This window comes from Lucilia cuprina, chromosome 3 (assembly GCF_022045245.1).
Source record: "Lucilia cuprina isolate Lc7/37 chromosome 3, ASM2204524v1, whole genome shotgun sequence".
Lineage (NCBI taxonomy): Eukaryota > Metazoa > Arthropoda > Insecta > Diptera > Calliphoridae > Lucilia > Lucilia cuprina.
Genome location: NC_060951.1, coordinates 2,569,465 through 2,587,711, shown reverse-complemented (window position 1 = coordinate 2,587,711; position 18,247 = coordinate 2,569,465). Strand labels below are relative to the sequence as shown.

The window sequence follows — 18,247 nt, the reverse complement described above, 5'->3', positions numbered from 1 at the left end:
CCTTGACTATACATCAATCTATAGTTTGGACTATAGATCAGTCTATAGTCTTGACTATAGATCAAACTATAGTCTGGACTATAGATCAGTCTATAATCTGGACAATAGATCAGTCTATAGTCTTGACTGTAGATCAGTCTATAGTCTTGACTATAGATCAGTCTATAGTCTGGACTAGAGATCAGTCTATAGTCTGGACTATATATCAGTCTTTAGTTTGATCTTCTCTTAGTATAAAGTCTGGTCTATAGTTGATATTGTTGTTGTTATAACAGATTGGCATGTGACTGGATGTTCTTCCCTGGGAAAAACAAACTTCCGTTTGTTCCAGCTGTTGCTAAGTTGACAATCTTTGGATTATTAAGAATCGGTTCGGGACTGGAGATCCGTCTATTATCCGGTTTTGTTCTGCCTTTAATAAAAACAAATTCTAATTGATTTATTTTGTATTTATTTTAATATTTTTTTAAATTTTTCGTTTATTTCTCTTTTTTTATCAAAAATAAATTAAAATTTTGTTTCTTTTTAGTAATTGATGTTGTTTTTGTTTTAGTAGCAATATTTACATTGTTTTTGTTTTTAATGAATTTCTTAATAAATTTATTATGAATATTTTATTTTAAAAAAATATATATAAAATAAATAATAAAATTATAAGAAATAATCTGAGATAGAGGATCGTCTAGGTTCTAAAAAGCACAAGACAAAGAGAAATAAAAACATAAAAATTAACAAAAAAAAAACTAAAATTTGGTTTGTTTGTTTTTGAATAAAAACTAAAAAAAAGGCGAAAAAATCAGGGAGGCAAGTCTTATAACTAATAAAAAAATAAAATTAATAACATTTAATAATAATAATAATATACCAAGTGTTAACAATAAAAATAAGCCAACATTTGTTTTGTATCTTCTTTTGTTTGTTTTGTTTTCTTTTGTTTAAATATATATATACGTTTAAATTAAAACTAATTATTACATTTAAATATTTATAAAGGTTAAAGGTAAAAATAGTTAGTTTTATGAATAGAAAATATATGAATAAATTTAAGTTTCAAAATGTTTATAAATAGCAGTAACATAAGACATTACTTGTGTCCAATCGGGACGTTCTATTTGACACATGTCATTTATATTCTAAAAAGATAATAAACAAAATTTTAGCTAAATATTTATAAAATTAAAAGAAATTTAGTGAAAACTTACCAAAGTTGTGGTGATGCCAACCGATTCGGCGGCGGCAAATGCCAATGAAAAGTTACGTCGTTTATTGGCTGGACTTAAAGTATCATAAGGAATGCGATCCGGTAAATAGGAATGTAAAATTGCACAAAATGCTAAACCATCATTCCAGGATGAACTGAAATTTGTGATGTCGATATTGCGATAGCCTACGGTTTTATTTTGACACCATTTTAATAAAGCATTACGCTTTGAACCACCATTTTTGGCCAGCATATTTAAGGGATCCTTACGTTCGCCTGAAATAAAAAAAAATTATAAGAAACTTTTCTAACAAAGTAACTAACACTGGAACCTACCACTTAATAAAGATTTGGAGACATTATTTAAACTACTAATGTGTATATTTGATTGCTGCTGTTGTTGTTCCCTTAAAGGACCTTTGGTTGTGTTGGTATTCAATGAGGATACCAATGTGTTTGTGGTATTATTTGTAGTATTTGGTGTACAAGCTGCCGTTGTCGTTGTTGTTGTATTTAAGCTGCCTATCAAAGGTGTTAAGCGAGAAACCTATTCAAAAAAAAAGAAAACTTTGTTACAAAACTATTTTTATTAAATATATTTTATTTGCACTTACATTTTCTGACCAGTCAGTTGTATTGGTGTTGGTATTGCTTAAAGGCATAGTACTGGTTGTTATTTCGGGTGTAGTGCTACTATTTAAACTGGAAGAAGAACTATAACGTGATTCTGGTTCTTCGGGTTTAGCAGTCTGAAAAGAATCATATAAATTGTGTTCGATTAGTTCTGTTCTAGTTCTGTTCTAGTTCTGTTCTAGTTCTGTTCTAGTTCTGTTCTATTTCTGTTCTAGTTCTGTTCTAGTTCTGTTCTAGTTCTGTTCTAGTTCTGTTCTAGATCTGTTCTAGTTCTATTCTAAGTCTGTTTTGTTCTAGATCTAGTTCTAGTTCTGTTTTAGTTCTGTTATAGTTCAGTTCTATTTCTGTTCTAGTTCTGTTCTAGTTCTGTTCTGTTCTAGTTCTGTTCCAGTTCTGTTCTAGTTCTGTTCTAGTTCTGTTCTAGTTCTGTTCTAGTTCTGTTCTAGTTCTTTTCTAGTTCTGTTCTAGTTCTGTTCTAGTTCTGTTCTAGTTTTGTTCTAGTTCTGTTCTAGTTCTGTTCTAGCTCAGTTCTAGTTCTGTTCTAGTTCAGTTCTAGTCCAGTTCTAGTTCAGTTCTAGTTCTGTTTTAGTTCTGTTATAATTCTGTTCTAGTTTTATTCTAGTTCTGTTCTAGTTCTGTTCTAATTCAGTTCCATTCTAAACATTGTTTTAAATCTATTACTTTACCTGTTTATTATTTTCTATACTTTCAATTAAAGTCTTTACAGACAGTCTGGAATCCTGTCTTGAAAAGCTGCCAATTTTACTGCGTCTTGAGGCCATTTCTTGTTGCACGGTTGTTAATACAGATTGTTGGGTTTCAGTTTGTTGTTGTTCTGTAAATAACTCTGCATTAATTAAAAAAAAATACATAAATTTTGAAACTACTTTACAAAAAAGAAACAAAATAGAAAAAACTCACGTTGTTTGGTTAATTTTTCAATTTGCTGCTCGAGCATACGTATCTTTTCCTTTTGAGTTTTATTATCCAAAACTAATTGTTCTCTAGCACTTAAGGCTTCAGTCTTAAAATCATTGGCCACACGTACCGTCATCAATAGATCCGACTGGAACTGTTGCCATTCTTCTATCTCCTGTTTGCGTAATTGTTGCAAATCTTCCAATTGTGTTTGAGTATCATTGAGTTTACGTTCCATTTCGGAGAGATGTTTTTGTGTTTCAGCTAAAAGATTTTGTAGTTGTGTTTTATCCTCCAAATGACATTTACATTGTACTTGTAACTCTGAGGAGGTTTCACATAGTTGTTGATTTTCCAAAGTAAGTTTATCTTTTTCTTGTTGCAATTGTTCAAAACGATATTCGAGATGTGAGAGAGCACATTTGGCATTATTTTTAGAGACTTTAAGCTCTTCGGTTACATCGGTTAGTTGTTCTTTAAGGCGCCTTGCCTCAGCCTGACTGCGAGACCATTGATCTTGTAATTCGGCCACCTTTTCCTCTAAAACATCTTTCTCTTTGCGTGCTGTATCTAAGAGATCACTAAGATCGGTTTTATCACCTCGTGCCAAATCTTGTTCAAGTTCTTCTATTTTAGCTTTAGCATTCTCTAGCAGAGTAGTTAAACGATTGATTTCGATAAGACCATGGGAAATTTCCTCTTTGGCGCTTAATAGCTGTGTTTCCATTTGTTTGCGTTGAGCATGCTCAGCATCTATGGAAGATTCTAAGAGAGCAATACGTTCGCGTAAACGTGACTGTTCTAGATTTTGAGCTTCATGCGTTTGACGCATTTCCTGTATTTCACCATTCAGTTCTTCGTGTTTAACTAAAACTGCTTCACGTTCATCTTGAGCACTTTTTATTAAATCCATCAATTTCTTTTCACGCTCTGTATTGGCTACTTCTTCGGCAGCACTTGTTTGTTTGGCATCTCTCAGTAGTAATTCTTGTAGATTATTGATTTGTGTACGGGATTCATTAAGTTTTTCGGTTTGTCGACATAACGATTGGAAAAGAACATCTTTTTCTTCGGCCAAACGTTCGTTTTCGGCATGAGCATCGGTAAGTTGAACTTGTAAATCGGCTAATTCTTGGAGTGTAGCTTGTAATTCTTCATTAGTCGAGTAATGGGTTTCTTCCATTTGTATGATTTTATCTTGTAAACAAGCTACAGATACTTCACTAGACGAGGAGTGTTTATCCCAGTCGGGCGTAAGACAGGGAGTGCCACCATTATCATTGTCTGTTGTCTGTTAGGAAGAAAGTTAATTATATATTTATATCATTGTTTCCCATGTCTGCACTTACTGTGGGTAATGCTATAGAAGCTGGTGCTGAACTATGCAAACGTTGTGAATCTTGTATGATTTGATGTTTTTCCGCATCCGATAGTGGAGAATTAACAACGTCTCTTAAACGATTTCTTAATGATTCATTTTCATATTTTAAATTAGCTATTTCCAATTGATTTTTCTCTTGGACACTCTGTTGTTAAATGATAGAAATTGTAAAATTATTAATAAATACATAAAACTACAAGTAATTTAACACTTTAATCTACAAAAAAACTCCTCCTTTTCACCACCTCTAAGGGCTAAATTATTGCAAAAACAAAAAAGATCTTAAAAATATAAACTACTTGACTACAAGTTATGCTTTTCCTGTTAAAATATTTATTTTATTTGTTGGTCTTTTTAGTTTTGATGAGCTCCCAGTCAATTTTTTTCTAGTTGAACTAGTTTCTATTTGATTTCTTTCTATAATATTTTATTGTTATTGTTGATAGATTTGTGGTTTCATATTTAAGATTTGTGTTATTGAGCTTTTCTTAATATTTTTCGAATGAAATGTTTTCGAATTGTGGTTTCATGACTGACTAAACAGAACAAATATCTTAAAGTCTCGTTTTTCTAACATGTGAATGTAAATATCAAATTTTTAATTGGTATTTATAACAAAAACTCAGTTTCTATTAAATAAAACTATTAGTTTTAAACTAAAACTCTGGTGAATCAGTAACGCAGACAAATAGTCTAGTTTGTAATAAATTATTCAGTTCTTGTAAAAGTTCTAGTTCTAGTTCTGTTCTAGTTCTGTTCTAGTTCTGTTCTAGTTCTGTTCTAGTTCTGTTCTATTCTAGTTCTGTTCTATTCTAGTTCTGTTCTATTCTAGTTCTGTTCTATTCTAGTTCTGTTCTATTCTAGTTCTGTTCTAGTTCTGTTCTAGTTCTGTTCTAGTTCTGTTCTAGTTCTGTTCTAGTTCTGTTCTAGTTCTGTTCTAGTTCTTTTCTAGTTCTGTTCTAGTTCTGTTCTAGTTCTGTTCTAGTTCTGTTCTAGTTCTGTTCTAGTTCTGTTCTAGTTCTGTTCTAGTTCTATTCTAGTTCTGTTCTAGTTCTGTTCTAGTTCTGTTCTGGTTGTTCTAGTTCTGTTCTAGTTCTGTTCTAGTTCTGTTCCAGTTCTTTCTAATTCTGTTCTAGTTCTGTTCTAATTCTGTTCTAGTTCTCTATTCTAGTCTGTACTTTCTGTTATCCCTTTTATCATTGCAACTAACCTGCATTTTCATAAGTTCCTGTTTAAGTTTAGTCACTTCACTTTGATACGGCAACAATTCGTTAACACGTGATTCTGCCAGCAGTTTTTCACGACCCAAACGATCCAATTGTGTTTGCAGTTCCTGCATTTTGTTATTAGTAGCCTATAGGAAGTAACAAAATTTTGTTAAAAACTATGAAAAACTCATAAAATCAAGAAAGAAAAGTCTTACCTCTAAAATTTGTTGCTGTTCGTTATTTAACAATTGATAACTAGCAGCTGCGGCAGCAGCCATAAATGCCGGATTTATGGCATACAAATCATTAGCCACATTATTGCCCGAATTATTGGAGGCAGTATTCGAGGATAAAGCTGGATTAGAGTGTGATGATGTTATGGAAGAGGCGGCGTTAAAATTATTATTCTTAACAGTGCCCACCGTTGTTGTTTGTTGTCCCGGTACTACAGCAGCCATTGAAGACATTACATCGCTTGTATTGTTAGAAGATTTTTTATTATTTGAGGGTGTGGCCGGTAGGGGTTTAGGTTGTTTTTGTCCTTTTTTAGGTGTGGTACCTTTCTGTTTCTTATGAGGCAAAGTATTGGCGTGTTGAGCGGCAGTAGTTGTATTGTGACCTACAGCCTTGTGATCCAAACTATGACTGTGTGTCAATTGATCATCACCCACATCTACACCTCTTTCGGCAGAGGAACCTTCGATATTTACTAAAGGATTTTGTCCAGAAGGATAAAATTTCGTTGATGAATTGCCGGCTGCCGAGTTTTGTTTATCTTCGTTTTCGATGGCTGTATTAAGCGACTGGGTTGACTGGGATTTATTGCGATTGTTGTTGCTGGAATGTTTCGTTGAGGATGATGAAGAATTTTGAGAGGGTGTCTGTCCTCTACGGAACAGGGATTTTAATTTAATCATTTTATATTTATAATAAAATTTGTCAAGTAAAAATAAAAATGTTTTCTGTTGTCTCCAAACAATGAATAAATTGTTACTTTTTTATAATTGTTTTTTAGTTTTTAGTCAAACTTCCATTTTGTTTTCGTCTTTTTTTTCGGTGTAAAAGTTTATTTAATTATAAAACTTTAGGTTTTTTATAAACTTCTTGGCTTTTTATAGATTTATTTTAATAATTAAATTATTTTTGTTTAATTTCTTTAAATAAGGCTTAAATTTTTAATTTTTCTTTATTAATTTGTAGATATTTTTATTTTAATTTGTTTAGTTGTGTGTTTTTTATTTTTTCTTTAAGTATAAATTTGTAAATTACAGGAAGATAGAGAAATCTTTTTAAAAACGTGTCTTGTTTATAAATTTAATTTAATTTATTTTTTACAAATTACTAATTCCAAAGATGCAATTACAAATTAAAACGAAAAGATCAGAAAATACTAAATAAAAGCAAAATAATAGTGAGAGAGAGAGAGAATGTTATATGGAAACTGTAAATAACATTTCCAAATGTTAAAACCACAGAGATGCCAAGGCTGGATTGTTGTTATTGAAAACATTAAAGAGTTTTTGTTTTTTTTTTTTTGTAAAGTTTTTAACAAAAATCTTATCACAAATTTATTTTAAAATCTAATTTTGTTCTTGTTACTTGATTTTTTAACAAATTTTAAGTTAAGTTCAAATTTTAGTTCTAAAGTGTTATTACTTTTACTTTATAAGTTAACATATCCCCTCCCTGTTGTTTATCTTAACATTACTTTTATTGTGGCATTTCTGTTAAAAGGTATTTGCTGTTATTTAATTGAATGTTGTTTTGTTTATTTTATGACATTTCTTTGGCTTTCGTAATATTTTTGCTTGACAATAGAAAAGAATAAAAACAATAGATTTAAATTTTGTTTATCAACAAAAAGAAAACCGTTATTTGAGAAAAAATAAACAAAAGTTGTAAAAGAATTTGATTAAATAACACGTTTTATCTTGTTTTCTAAGACTAAAATGGTAAAAAAGTAATTAATTTAACACAATTACTCACTACATTTTATTATAATAAAAAAAAGGCTATAAAATAGATAAAGGGAAAGGAGAAGTAGATAAAACGTATTAGAGAAAAAGGGAGCCTAAAATATATTTGTCATCTGTTGAGTTAAATATATGAATAGAGTACTTGCATGTTTACTTTGTACTCGTTTTGTATACTTGCTGTTGTTGTTGCTATTGTTTTAGAGTAAATAGCAGGGTTGGGTCAGTAGGATTGGTATTAAATTTAAAAGAATTAAAGAGAAATTTGTTTTTTACATGGTTTTTAATAAAATTTAAAGTATTTTTTCAATTAAATACAAGAAATTAACACGTTTTGAAGTTAAATATGATTATTTGTAATGAAACTATTGGATGGATACATTTTACATAAAATTCTCCTGCAATTTGCTATTGCTGTTTCCAGACCTGCATTGTTTTTGAGAGGTTTATCTTGGTTTTTGTTTAATTTTTATTATGTTTTGTGGTTTTTCTTTTAGGATTTTGAAAAGGAATGTTTATGAAAAAAATACAATTTCTCTAAAACTTAAAAGGTTTTGGTATACAAATTTAGATCTACTTTTTAAATTACCAATCTAAATGACCTAAAAAATAAACTAAACCAGCTAATTAACTATACCATGACACCTTTAATATGTGCAACATTAAAATTTATTACTTTAAATTTATGTTATGCTTTCAATAAAACCAAATACTCCAAAGGTCAATCCATTTAAATAACATAAACAAATAATTATAAAAAAACTAGTTTTACAAAAAAACAATTGACGCGTCACAGCCAGTTTTTACACACAGATTAAATTTTCCATCATAAACCCGTCTTTAAGTTTAACCAAATACGCAACATATGTTTTCCCTCTCTCTCGCTCTCTTGCACAAACACACAAACAAATTAACACTTAAAAACTTATTAACAAGAAATTAACAAAATAATTTACAATTTTTTAGTTGAATTAATAATTTTTAGTTAAATTTTAATTATAATAGATGACACACTTTATATTCTTGTAATTTATTAATTTTTTTATCTTAAATTAAGAAATCTTTTTACACAAAAACTGATCGTGTAAGTACAACACCAAACAAAAAAAAATCACACTCTAATTAAACACACACACGCACGCAATAATAAGAAAAGAAAACAACAATAAATATAAAAGAAAACCGATGTACGTGTAAATTTTATATTGAAAATACAACTCCCCGTTAACAGACAACGATTTGCTACGAACTGTAGAAACGAACTAACTATTAACATCGTCTGTAAATATTTAGTAGAGTTCAAAACAAACTTTAATAATAACAGTAACAACAACGACAACAGCGCTATGCAATACCTCTCTCACGTGAGTGAGCCCTGTACCAGACATGGGATGGTTACATTTTGAAATAGTACTATTAAGGTAGACAATAACTGAACTGCAGACCGGACTATAAACTAATCTGTGGACTATACTAGACTAAAGACTACACTATATAGGCTAGTCTTTAAGCTAGGATGAGGACTAGACTAAAGGCTAAGCAAAATACTAGACTTCTAACAGGACTATAAACTAGACTATTGAATAGGCTATAGGCGAGGCTATAGGCGAGGCTATAGACGAGGCTATAGACGAGGCTATAGACAAGACTATAGACTAGACTATAGACTAGACTATAGACTAGACTATAGACTAGACTATAGACTAGACTATAGACTAGACTTTAGACTAGATTATAGACTATAGACTAGACTATAGACTATAACATAGACTATGGACTAGACTATAGACTAGACTATAAACTATACGATAGAACAGACTTTAGACTAGACTATAGACTAAACTAGAGACTAGACTATTGTCATGTTACATGACGAAATAGTACCGCCAGATATTCGTTAGGATACCTTCTAAAAAAATAAGCACTATTGCACTAGCTTTTCCATGCCTGCCTTGTACTAAGAAAAACATGTAAAGAAAAGATAAAAAACAAGAAAATCAACATGCAATCCCGACAGAGCTGCCATCATACTCTTAAAAAAGGAAAAAAGCAATATAAAAAGGAAAAAAATGATAATAATAAATAAGAAAATGTACTAAATGAGAATGTGTGATAAATGTAATAAAAATTTTATAATTAAAAATAAAAAATATGTTAAATTACCACAATTTACTTAAACTTAAACCTGGCAGCTCTTCTTTAGCTATTAAACATGCAACAACTGGACTTTAAAATAAGTATAAAATGAGAATAATATTTCTTAACAGCCAACTCCCCTGTTGCTTATAACAACAACAAGTACAGAGAAAAGCAAAAGAAGAAAATACCTACAAAATGTAATAAACAATCCAACAATAAACCCCTCTTTTTTCATTAGTTAACTAGAAAATAACTATAATTAATGATGACTAATAATTGTCAACAAAAGCAATAAATTAAATTAAGGCAAAAACTACATACATATTTTTCCACTAAATAGATTCAATAACAAAATAAATATTAATTTTATTAATAAACAAATAACTAAGAAGAAAAAGAAAACAGATTATAGAAGAAAAAATTCAAATCAAAAAAAGAGACCGGTATTTAAAATAACAAGAAACAAGTCACGTAGTAAATAAATAAAGAAACTGTATAAGAGTTTTCACAAAAGATCATTCAATTACTTATACAAAGCCTACCTAACCACCCATACACATTTGCTGTTATACGATATAATAAAAATAACAACACTGTTTATGTTATGTTAACATCAGTATTAATAAACAACTGTGTTTAGTTACAAAATAAACTGTTAAAAAAGGTAAACAACTCAAAATGTTATTTGGTTAACAGTTAACTTGTTGTGATTTTGTATGCATACAACTGTTAAAGATAACAATAATGTTAATTAATATTTAACATGTGTTGTGAGAGATGTATAAGAAATAACAGTTTTGTATATAAACAGTAATGCCAGATGGTTGGTTGGAATGGAAAAAAGCTCTACAAAGAGTTTTTAATAAAAAAAACGTTATTTTGAAAACAATTTTAAAAATATTATTAAAAATTTAGAAAGAAAGAGTTAAAAAAGTAATGATTAATATAGAAAATATTATATTTTGTCATATTTAAAAATATTTTATTTTTAAAATCAGCTTTCATATAAGAAAATAAAGAACAAATTATTTTGTGCTTTAGAGCGGATAACTTTTTCTTGATAAGGACCCTAAAGAACACATTTAGCAAATACATATTTAAAATATTGCCAAATTCTTCAATGCATGACACAGTCCTAGATTAAAGCCGTTCCAAGAAGGAGGTTTATTTTCTTTAGAGTTCGACATGATCATAAGGATCATAACCCTACTGAAGATGCAGCTCACAATCTCTAAAGTTTAAAGTGTATCTGACGGTTAAACGTTTAACCGTAGATTGAGATTATGGGCCTAAAACTAATTATCTATTTCATAACTTTTAAAATAACAAAAAAATCAAGTGAAATTTTAAACTTTAATAGATTTTCACTTGTTTTGAAAAATTTAAAAAAACCAACAACAACAATAAACCACGTTAAGCTTCGTTGAACTTTAACAATTTAGTACGAGGAGACGTAGTATATAATTTTCTAGTAAATTCAAATTAAAATTATTTCTTTTTTTTCATATTTTTTGTTAGTTAATTATTATGAAAAAAAACTATTGTTGAAAGCTTAACTAGTTAAAAAAATTAATATTTATTGTTGTTTTTTTCATTTATTTATGTATAACAATTGTTTTAGTTTTTTCCTCATTACTGGTTTTTGGCTGCAAGCATTTGAAAAATTGTTAAAAAAAAACACACACACACACAAAGAGCAAACAAACATAAGAAAAAAACCTGTGCACATGCGCAAAAACGTTATGCACGATATGTGCCGTTAGCTTAAAAAGATATACAACAACTTTTGCAGTCTGAAAACAACAAAAATAAAATAGCAAAAAAAATTAATAATAATAAAAACAATTGACGTCATTTGGTCTCTTAAAACGAAACAATAACAATTTTGCATAATTAAATAATATTTTATAATAAATTATTTATTTATCTATAAATTATCACAATAATTTAATTAGAATTAAAAGATAGAATGAAAAAAAATATGCTAAATAGTTAATCATAGTGGTTTCCTTTACAACTTCCTTCCTTTCTCTCACCTTAAAGAACTTGCTAACAATTGCTTTAAACTGTTTAATGTTCTAATTCTCACTTTGACATTAACTGAAGATCATTTTATACAAAAAAAAAGTCTTGCAGTAAAAGAAACTGGAAACCAGGAAAGCTAAAGAAGATGAGAAAGAAAAAAAGAAACTCGTATAAACATTGTCCAACAAAAGATAATTTGCTTTTCTTATGGCTTCAATGGTGATAATGACAAAAACCTAGCTTGGTTTTTCTTTTCTAAACACCCTACTGGAGCAGGTTAACGATCAGCTGATCAATTGCTCTTTTTAAACTTCCGGGAAATAATAATTTTGACTGTGATCATAGTCTTCTAATGTTTTCGGGCTATTGATAAGAATCTTCACCCTACTAGAGCTGGTTGATGATCAGCTGTTCAATTGTTCTTTTGAAACTTCCGTGAAATATTAATTTTGGCTTTGATCATAGTCTCCTTATGTTCTCGAGGTATTGACAGGAATCTTCAAGCAGTTATGTGAAACCTTTCTTTTAGAACTAAACTTTATAGGCATCAGGTAATTGGAGAACGGGGCTCTCTTTACACAACTCTTAAATCACAAAAAATATGTTTAAAGTTTATTTTGAATAGTGAGCCCGCTCTCTCTTCTCTTTCACTACAGTGTCTTAAAAAAGTATAAATCCGGCAATGCCTTATAAATCTCATCAGACTAGACAAAAGGTTTTCAAAATCCACCAAATATCTCTACCAAAGATCTCTATTCATCGTAAGTTACAAGTTAATTCGAAAATTCATCTAAGATTCCAGCCTTCCAAGTTGCTTCTAATGCAGATTCCTTGTTTCCTCTCCATTTATTTTTTACTAACGCGTCCTAATGGGCTTTATTTGGGATGGCGAAATAGCTCCTTTCCTGTCCATATATTCTGCCTATTTCAACTAGCATAGTTGTTCCAAACGAATGGCTCCAAGACTCTTCATGATCAGTGCAAAACACCGATAATACAACTCTCCGATACTACGAGAACAAGCCTCATAAAGACATCTTGTTTTAGGAGAAATTTTGATGGTGGCTTTAAAGGATCGTATTTGGTTTCTAACAGCTGCGTCGAAAGATCAGCTGAGATTAGTATGCAAATATTCTCTTAGTTACGGAATTCGACATAGAAAAGGTTGAAACAGATTTAAATCCCATCAGTGCAAGTAATTTCAATAAACTCAGACTTCAGTCCAAAACACAGTGAAGCTTTGTGTAAATCCTAGGAAACCCGTTCTATACTTTTTCGCTTACGCTTCCTAAGAAGGCTAAACTTTGGCTTCGCTTTGGAAATGTCTCTTGACCATGGCAAGGCATAAAGATTTGTACAGTTTGGCGTCTTAACGGTGCTTTTAAAGGATCGTAATTGTTTTCTAACAGCTGCTTTGAAAGATCAGCTGGGATTAGCAGCTATTCAACCTATATCTAAAGCTTTCCTTAGATCCGAAATTTACCATAAACTCATTTATTGAATGTGCAAATACTGATCTTAACGTAGAGGTTTAAACGGGTTTAAATTCGATCAGTGCAAGTAATTTCAATTAACTCAGACTTCAGTCGAAGACACAGTGCCTTTCTTTTGACTCTCTATAATTGATGTTTTATTTATTGAGAACAAAAAAATTTTGCTTAAAATTACAGTGTAAGTGTAGGGCATTTTAAATTCGTTTTATATCAATATATCAAATACTATTACTAGAGACTTGTTAATGTTATTTCAGCTACCGATAATGCTATTACTTTAACGTAGTAATACATTGTTGACGCGCCTATGCTTGATACTTGTTGATAATTATAGAACAGCAGCAGCAACAACAACAAATACAACAAGCTTTAGCAACGACAACAAAACGGCAGCAATAACAAAATGCGATGACATCAAAAATAAACAAAAGATCATTTTTTGTTATTATTGTTGATGTGGTTGTTGTTCTTGTTGTTGGTGGTGGTATATTTGTTGTTGTTGCTGCTACCGTTGTTCGTATTGTAGTTGTTGTGGCATTAAACAGACAAGAAGTGATCATGTATTTATTTTTTCTTCATTGTCATACTCCATCAACAACAACAACAGAAATCTTTTAATAATATGGGTTTCAGTTATTGACTGCAATTGCTTTCTTTACTGATTAAAATTCCATTTGATACGACTATTATTATAGAAAAATGGTTTAATAACACTTGATAGTTTTATAATTTTGCTCTTTTTACTTTTCTTTCTTGATTCCTAATGATTTTTGATTAATAACGGTAGTTTTTTGTTATCTCAATTACAATTTTTAACTAATATTTATGTTTATTAAAGATGATATTAGTTTAGGCTCTCTTTTTGCTTCTCTATCGTGCTCCATCTCTCTCTCTCTTTGCAGATGTTTTTATTTGTTATAAAAACAACAGAAAACTAGACACAAACCTAGTAAAAGACTAAAATGTTGACAACAACTTTGACTTTACTATAATGCTGAAAAAAGAGGAAGAAGACAAGAATCAAAAGCTATAGCTTAAAAGAGGGGTTTTAGGGAGGTGGTACACAGGAGGACAAACCACAACAAAGCCTTACATGTTTTATTGTAATTGATAACGTTTATGTTTAACGACATGATTTCTTTAACATTTATACACAAAACAATAAAATACACACTCATAGTTACATGTATAAAAACGTATGTATGTTTGTTTGTTATTGTTATTCATTGTATTTGGTTCCTCTGACATTTGCAAAAACTGTACATTTTTAAAGTCCACCAAGTGTACTCTCCTCTCCGAAAAAAGTGGCGTTTGTTTTTATTATTGTTGCAATTCTTCTTCTATTCTAGTTATGTTGTTCTTGTTGTTGTTGCTGTTATTATTATTATTATTATTATTATTATTATTGTTGGCATTGTAATTGATATGCGTGTATATGCCATAATAACTTACAACTTGTTCTAACACGCAAAAAAAAACACAAAACAAACTATATGCCCATTTCTAATTGCATATACAAGTGAAAATACAGTAAGGCGTTTACATTGCACGAAAATTTGGTTCCACATGTCCAGGAATAACACCAATCGCTTTACAATCCATGTTAATAGCGTACATAGTTTCAGGATATAATTTATAAGAAAGTCTCCACTACAACCCCCAACTGTTGACATGATTAATAGGCAATTTCCAAGATAATCTTAATTTCATATGATCTTCTTTATGGAATTACTTTACTAAAGTCAACAGCTATGCCTGTAAAATTTTCAACTTGAAGATGAGTTATAATCCTCAGCAGTAAGGTTCTCAACATAATCCTTCTCTCTTATTGAAATCATGATCGTCCTTGTCTTGCAATATTCTATGCATCTTATTAAGCTGTAACTTCTTCAATATTCATCATTGGATTCAGTTCAGTTTTCCTCGTAATCCATCAAAAAAGTCTTAATTACAGAATAAGGATCGAGCAAAGGAAAGTAGTGATATAGAAGTGTTAAACACTCCAACCTTCTCTTGCTCTCTAAGTTTCATTTCCTCCATATCAAGAATAAGACTTTTTTAATTTCACTTGTGCACCATCAACCAGAATTGGAAATATGGTTCGTAATGATCTTTTAACAAGACTGAGAATCCGAAAATATCATTGTAAGGCCATAAGTGTTCTAGGCTGTCAATGATGCTATATTTTCTTCACTATAAAAGCTCACATTTCCCTTTAGCATAGACCAGAGAGATGATAGTAGTGATTTAAAGGATATTAGTTCAATACATTTCTCTCACACTCAATGTCGAATGATGCGAAATCTTTGGGTTTGCGAAACTCAAAGTTTTAAGACTTTATATTCCAGAGTTTCCTTCAATTTTCCTAATCCTTAGACGAACTGCATGATGTTGGTGGGATAGTCCTGCAAAATCACCTCAAACCTTTAAAATTCTAATGAAAGCACATAGTAACGATGTATAGGACATTAGGTCGGTACATTTCACTGACCTTCTATGACGAACGATGCGAAATCTTTGGGTTTTGCGAAATTCAAAGTTTTAAGACTTTATATTCCAGAGTTTCCTTTAGTTTTTCTAATCCTTTAGTTTGGTTTTGCGAAACCATGGTTGGTTATTGAAGATTTCCTTCAATTGTCCTAATTCTCCAGTTTTCTTTGGGCGAATTACATACTGTCGGTCAGATAGGCCAGTCAAATTACCTTAAATCTTCAAAGTTCCAATGAAAGCTCTTTGTAGCGATGCCGAACGATGCAAAATCTTTGGGTTTTGCGAAACCATGCAAAACTCAAAGATAATTACCTTCAATTTTCCTAATCCTTCAGTTTTCTTTAGGCGAACTGCAAGTTGTTTGTAGGATAGACCAACCAAATAACTTCAAATCCAATGAAAGCTCTTAGAAGCTTATATAGGACATTAGGTCGGAACATTTCACTGACACTTATTGCCGAACGATGCAAAATCTTTGGATTTGCGAAATCATGCAAAACTCAAAGATAGGACCTTCAATTTTCCAAACCGTTCAGTTTTCCTTGGGTGAATTGCATGCTCGCGGACGTATTGACTAGCCAAATCACCTCAAATCTTCAAAATACCACTGAAAGCCCTTACGACGTCTCTGTTATTCTTATCGTAAATGTCCGTGTTTATTGTCCAAGCTCAGTTAAAGTGGATCAATTTCCTTAGATTCCATTGCCATTCATGTTAATTAAGGAACAAGATAGGAAGAAAATCATTTGGTTCAATAGCGAGGTCCTATTATGAATGCTCCTTCTTATCGAAATTCTTTTAAGAGTTCCTGTTTACCTTTATCTTTCGCATTTCACGTGGTAAAGATCCTAATCGAAGTTTTTTGAAGTGTTAATGTTCACCTTTAACTTCTTTAGTCCCAAGTCTAAATAGATCCACTTAAACGGCTGTAGTGCAGCAATCTTCGTAATATCATCTTAAGTCAAACAAACTTTTAACTTTGAACCAAACTCATATTGTCACCAAGTGTAGGATGAAGATATTGAAGAAGTTGCTTGCGCTTCTCTTATCACTTCATGGGCATACGAAGATAGTTTGAAAACCTTACAAACTGTGGAAAGTGTACCTCTGTAAGTTTTCCAACATCTAAAGGAAAACATCCATGACTTTATGTATTCCGATAATCACAAATGAGAGGAATGGGAACGTTTCATTATTATGGCACTACTTCATCTAAAGGATCATCAAAATCCGGCAATCCAAAATGGTATTTCTCATGTTTCCTCTATATTCTTCCAAAAAATATCTAATGAAGATTACATTCTCTCTCTTTCTCGCTAGTGTAAACGCAGCATTTATGAACCTGTACAACCGCCATAACATTTAACATAATCTTATGATGTCCATAATATATGATAGAAAAAAACAAATTCCATATACAGTTATAGTTACAAAATATATATAATTTTTTCTTTTAACTAACAAACATTATAATCCTCATTTTAAGAGATAAATTATATAGACATGTAAAATTCTTTTACACTTGGCTCTTTATCTTGCTTGAACATATATTCTAATTTTATTTGTAATCAAAAATAAAAAATAAATAAAATATTTTTGGCCTTAGAAAAGTAGTTATGCGTGTAAACTATGTGGTATTTTTTTTTTGGGAAAGCTTATCTTCAATGTTGTTTGTTGGTTGGTTTTGGCTGGGCTGGCGGGCTAGCTGGCTGGCTGGCTGGTTTGTTTGGTTTAATGAAAATTATAATAAGAAAAAAATGAAAACTGAATTCCAATTGTATGTAACAAAAAAATTGTTTACCAACCACATTTTACATACCAATTATTTAAAAATAATTGTGGTTCTTATTTAACTTATTTTTTTTCTCTTTTATATGTTTTTCATTTCTTTAAATGACGTTATGTTTATTTCTTTTCTAATTAACATTCAAAACTTGTATTTAATGGTTTTCTTAAGCGTACAAATTATAAAAATATAGCACGTTTATAATTATAATTGATTGATTTGGAGTTTTTTTCTTTTTCAAAACAAATTTCTAATTAGACAAGTGCAGGTGAAGATATGTAAGTTTTTATAAATTTCTTTTTATAATTATAAAATGTTGCTAGAGCATATTAAAAATCTATAGAATAGAATTAAAATTTATTTTAATATTTTGTTTAAAATTTTATATTTTTTTACAATAAATTTTAATATTTAAAATAAATTTTGAATAAGAATTAGTTATTAATTTCAAAATTTCTTGTCGTATTCTGTTAAGTGAAAAGAATTGAATTGATGAACTAGAAAATTATTCATACTTTTCATCCAATCTTATCCATGCAATCTATTTATTTTTAATAACTGTATAATCTATCCTCTCTGTTCTATCTATCCAATCTCTCCTATCTATCTTATTTATCCTATCATTCCTATCTATCCTACCCATCTTATTTAGCCTATATCGTATTTTTTCTATCTAATCTATATATCCTATCTATCCAATTTATCCTATCTTTTCGATCTATCCTATCTATCTATCTATCTATCTATCTATCTATCTATCTATCTATCTATCTATCTATCTATCTATCTATCTATCTATCTATCTATCTATCTATCTATCTATCTATCTATCTATCTATCTATCTATCTATCTATCTATCTATCTATCTATCTATCTATCTATCTATCTATCTATCTATCCTTCACTTTATTTTATGCAGTATTTTATCCTTGCATCTTAACCCATTAAATCCTTTATCTGGCATCTTGCTCTGCTTTTTATATTTCTCTTTCCTCATCT

At 30.2% G+C, this 18,247-nt stretch overlaps 1 protein-coding gene across 2 annotated transcripts; it reads right to left on the bottom strand.

Annotated features, from left to right (window-relative positions):
* Positions 1–537: 537 nt before the first annotated feature.
* Positions 538–6,453, bottom strand: LOC111676754 (cytospin-A). 2 transcript variants are annotated; one of them, XM_023437730.2, is made up of 9 exons: positions 5,557–6,453; positions 5,344–5,487; positions 4,102–4,278; positions 2,756–4,043; positions 2,521–2,681; positions 1,816–1,950; positions 1,538–1,748; positions 1,203–1,477; positions 538–1,133 (listed from the first exon to the last, which is right to left on the bottom strand). In XM_023437730.2, the coding sequence occupies exons 1-9, from the start codon at positions 6,256–6,258 to the stop codon at positions 1,044–1,046; spliced, it is 3,183 nt and encodes a 1,060-aa protein (XP_023293498.2). In that variant the 5' UTR covers positions 6,259–6,453; the 3' UTR covers positions 538–1,043. The 2 variants fall into 2 exon arrangements, with proteins under 2 accessions (XP_023293498.2, XP_023293499.2); XM_023437731.2 differs by having other exon boundaries at positions 2,521–2,669.
* Positions 6,454–18,247: the final 11,794 nt, after the last annotated feature.

Excerpts from the sequence above, each read along its gene's own strand:
- LOC111676754 (XM_023437730.2), bottom strand. The coding sequence starts at position 6,258 with ATGATTAAATTAAAATCCCTGTTCCGTAGAGGACAGACACCCTCTCAA. Across the intron at positions 4,044-4,101 it reads CTTCTATAGCATTACCCACA|ACAACAGACAATGATAATGG; the intron begins GTAAGTGCAGAC and ends TCTTCCTAACAG. Across the intron at positions 1,134-1,202 it reads TTGGCATCACCACAACTTTG|AATATAAATGACATGTGTCA; the intron begins GTAAGTTTTCAC and ends TTATCTTTTTAG.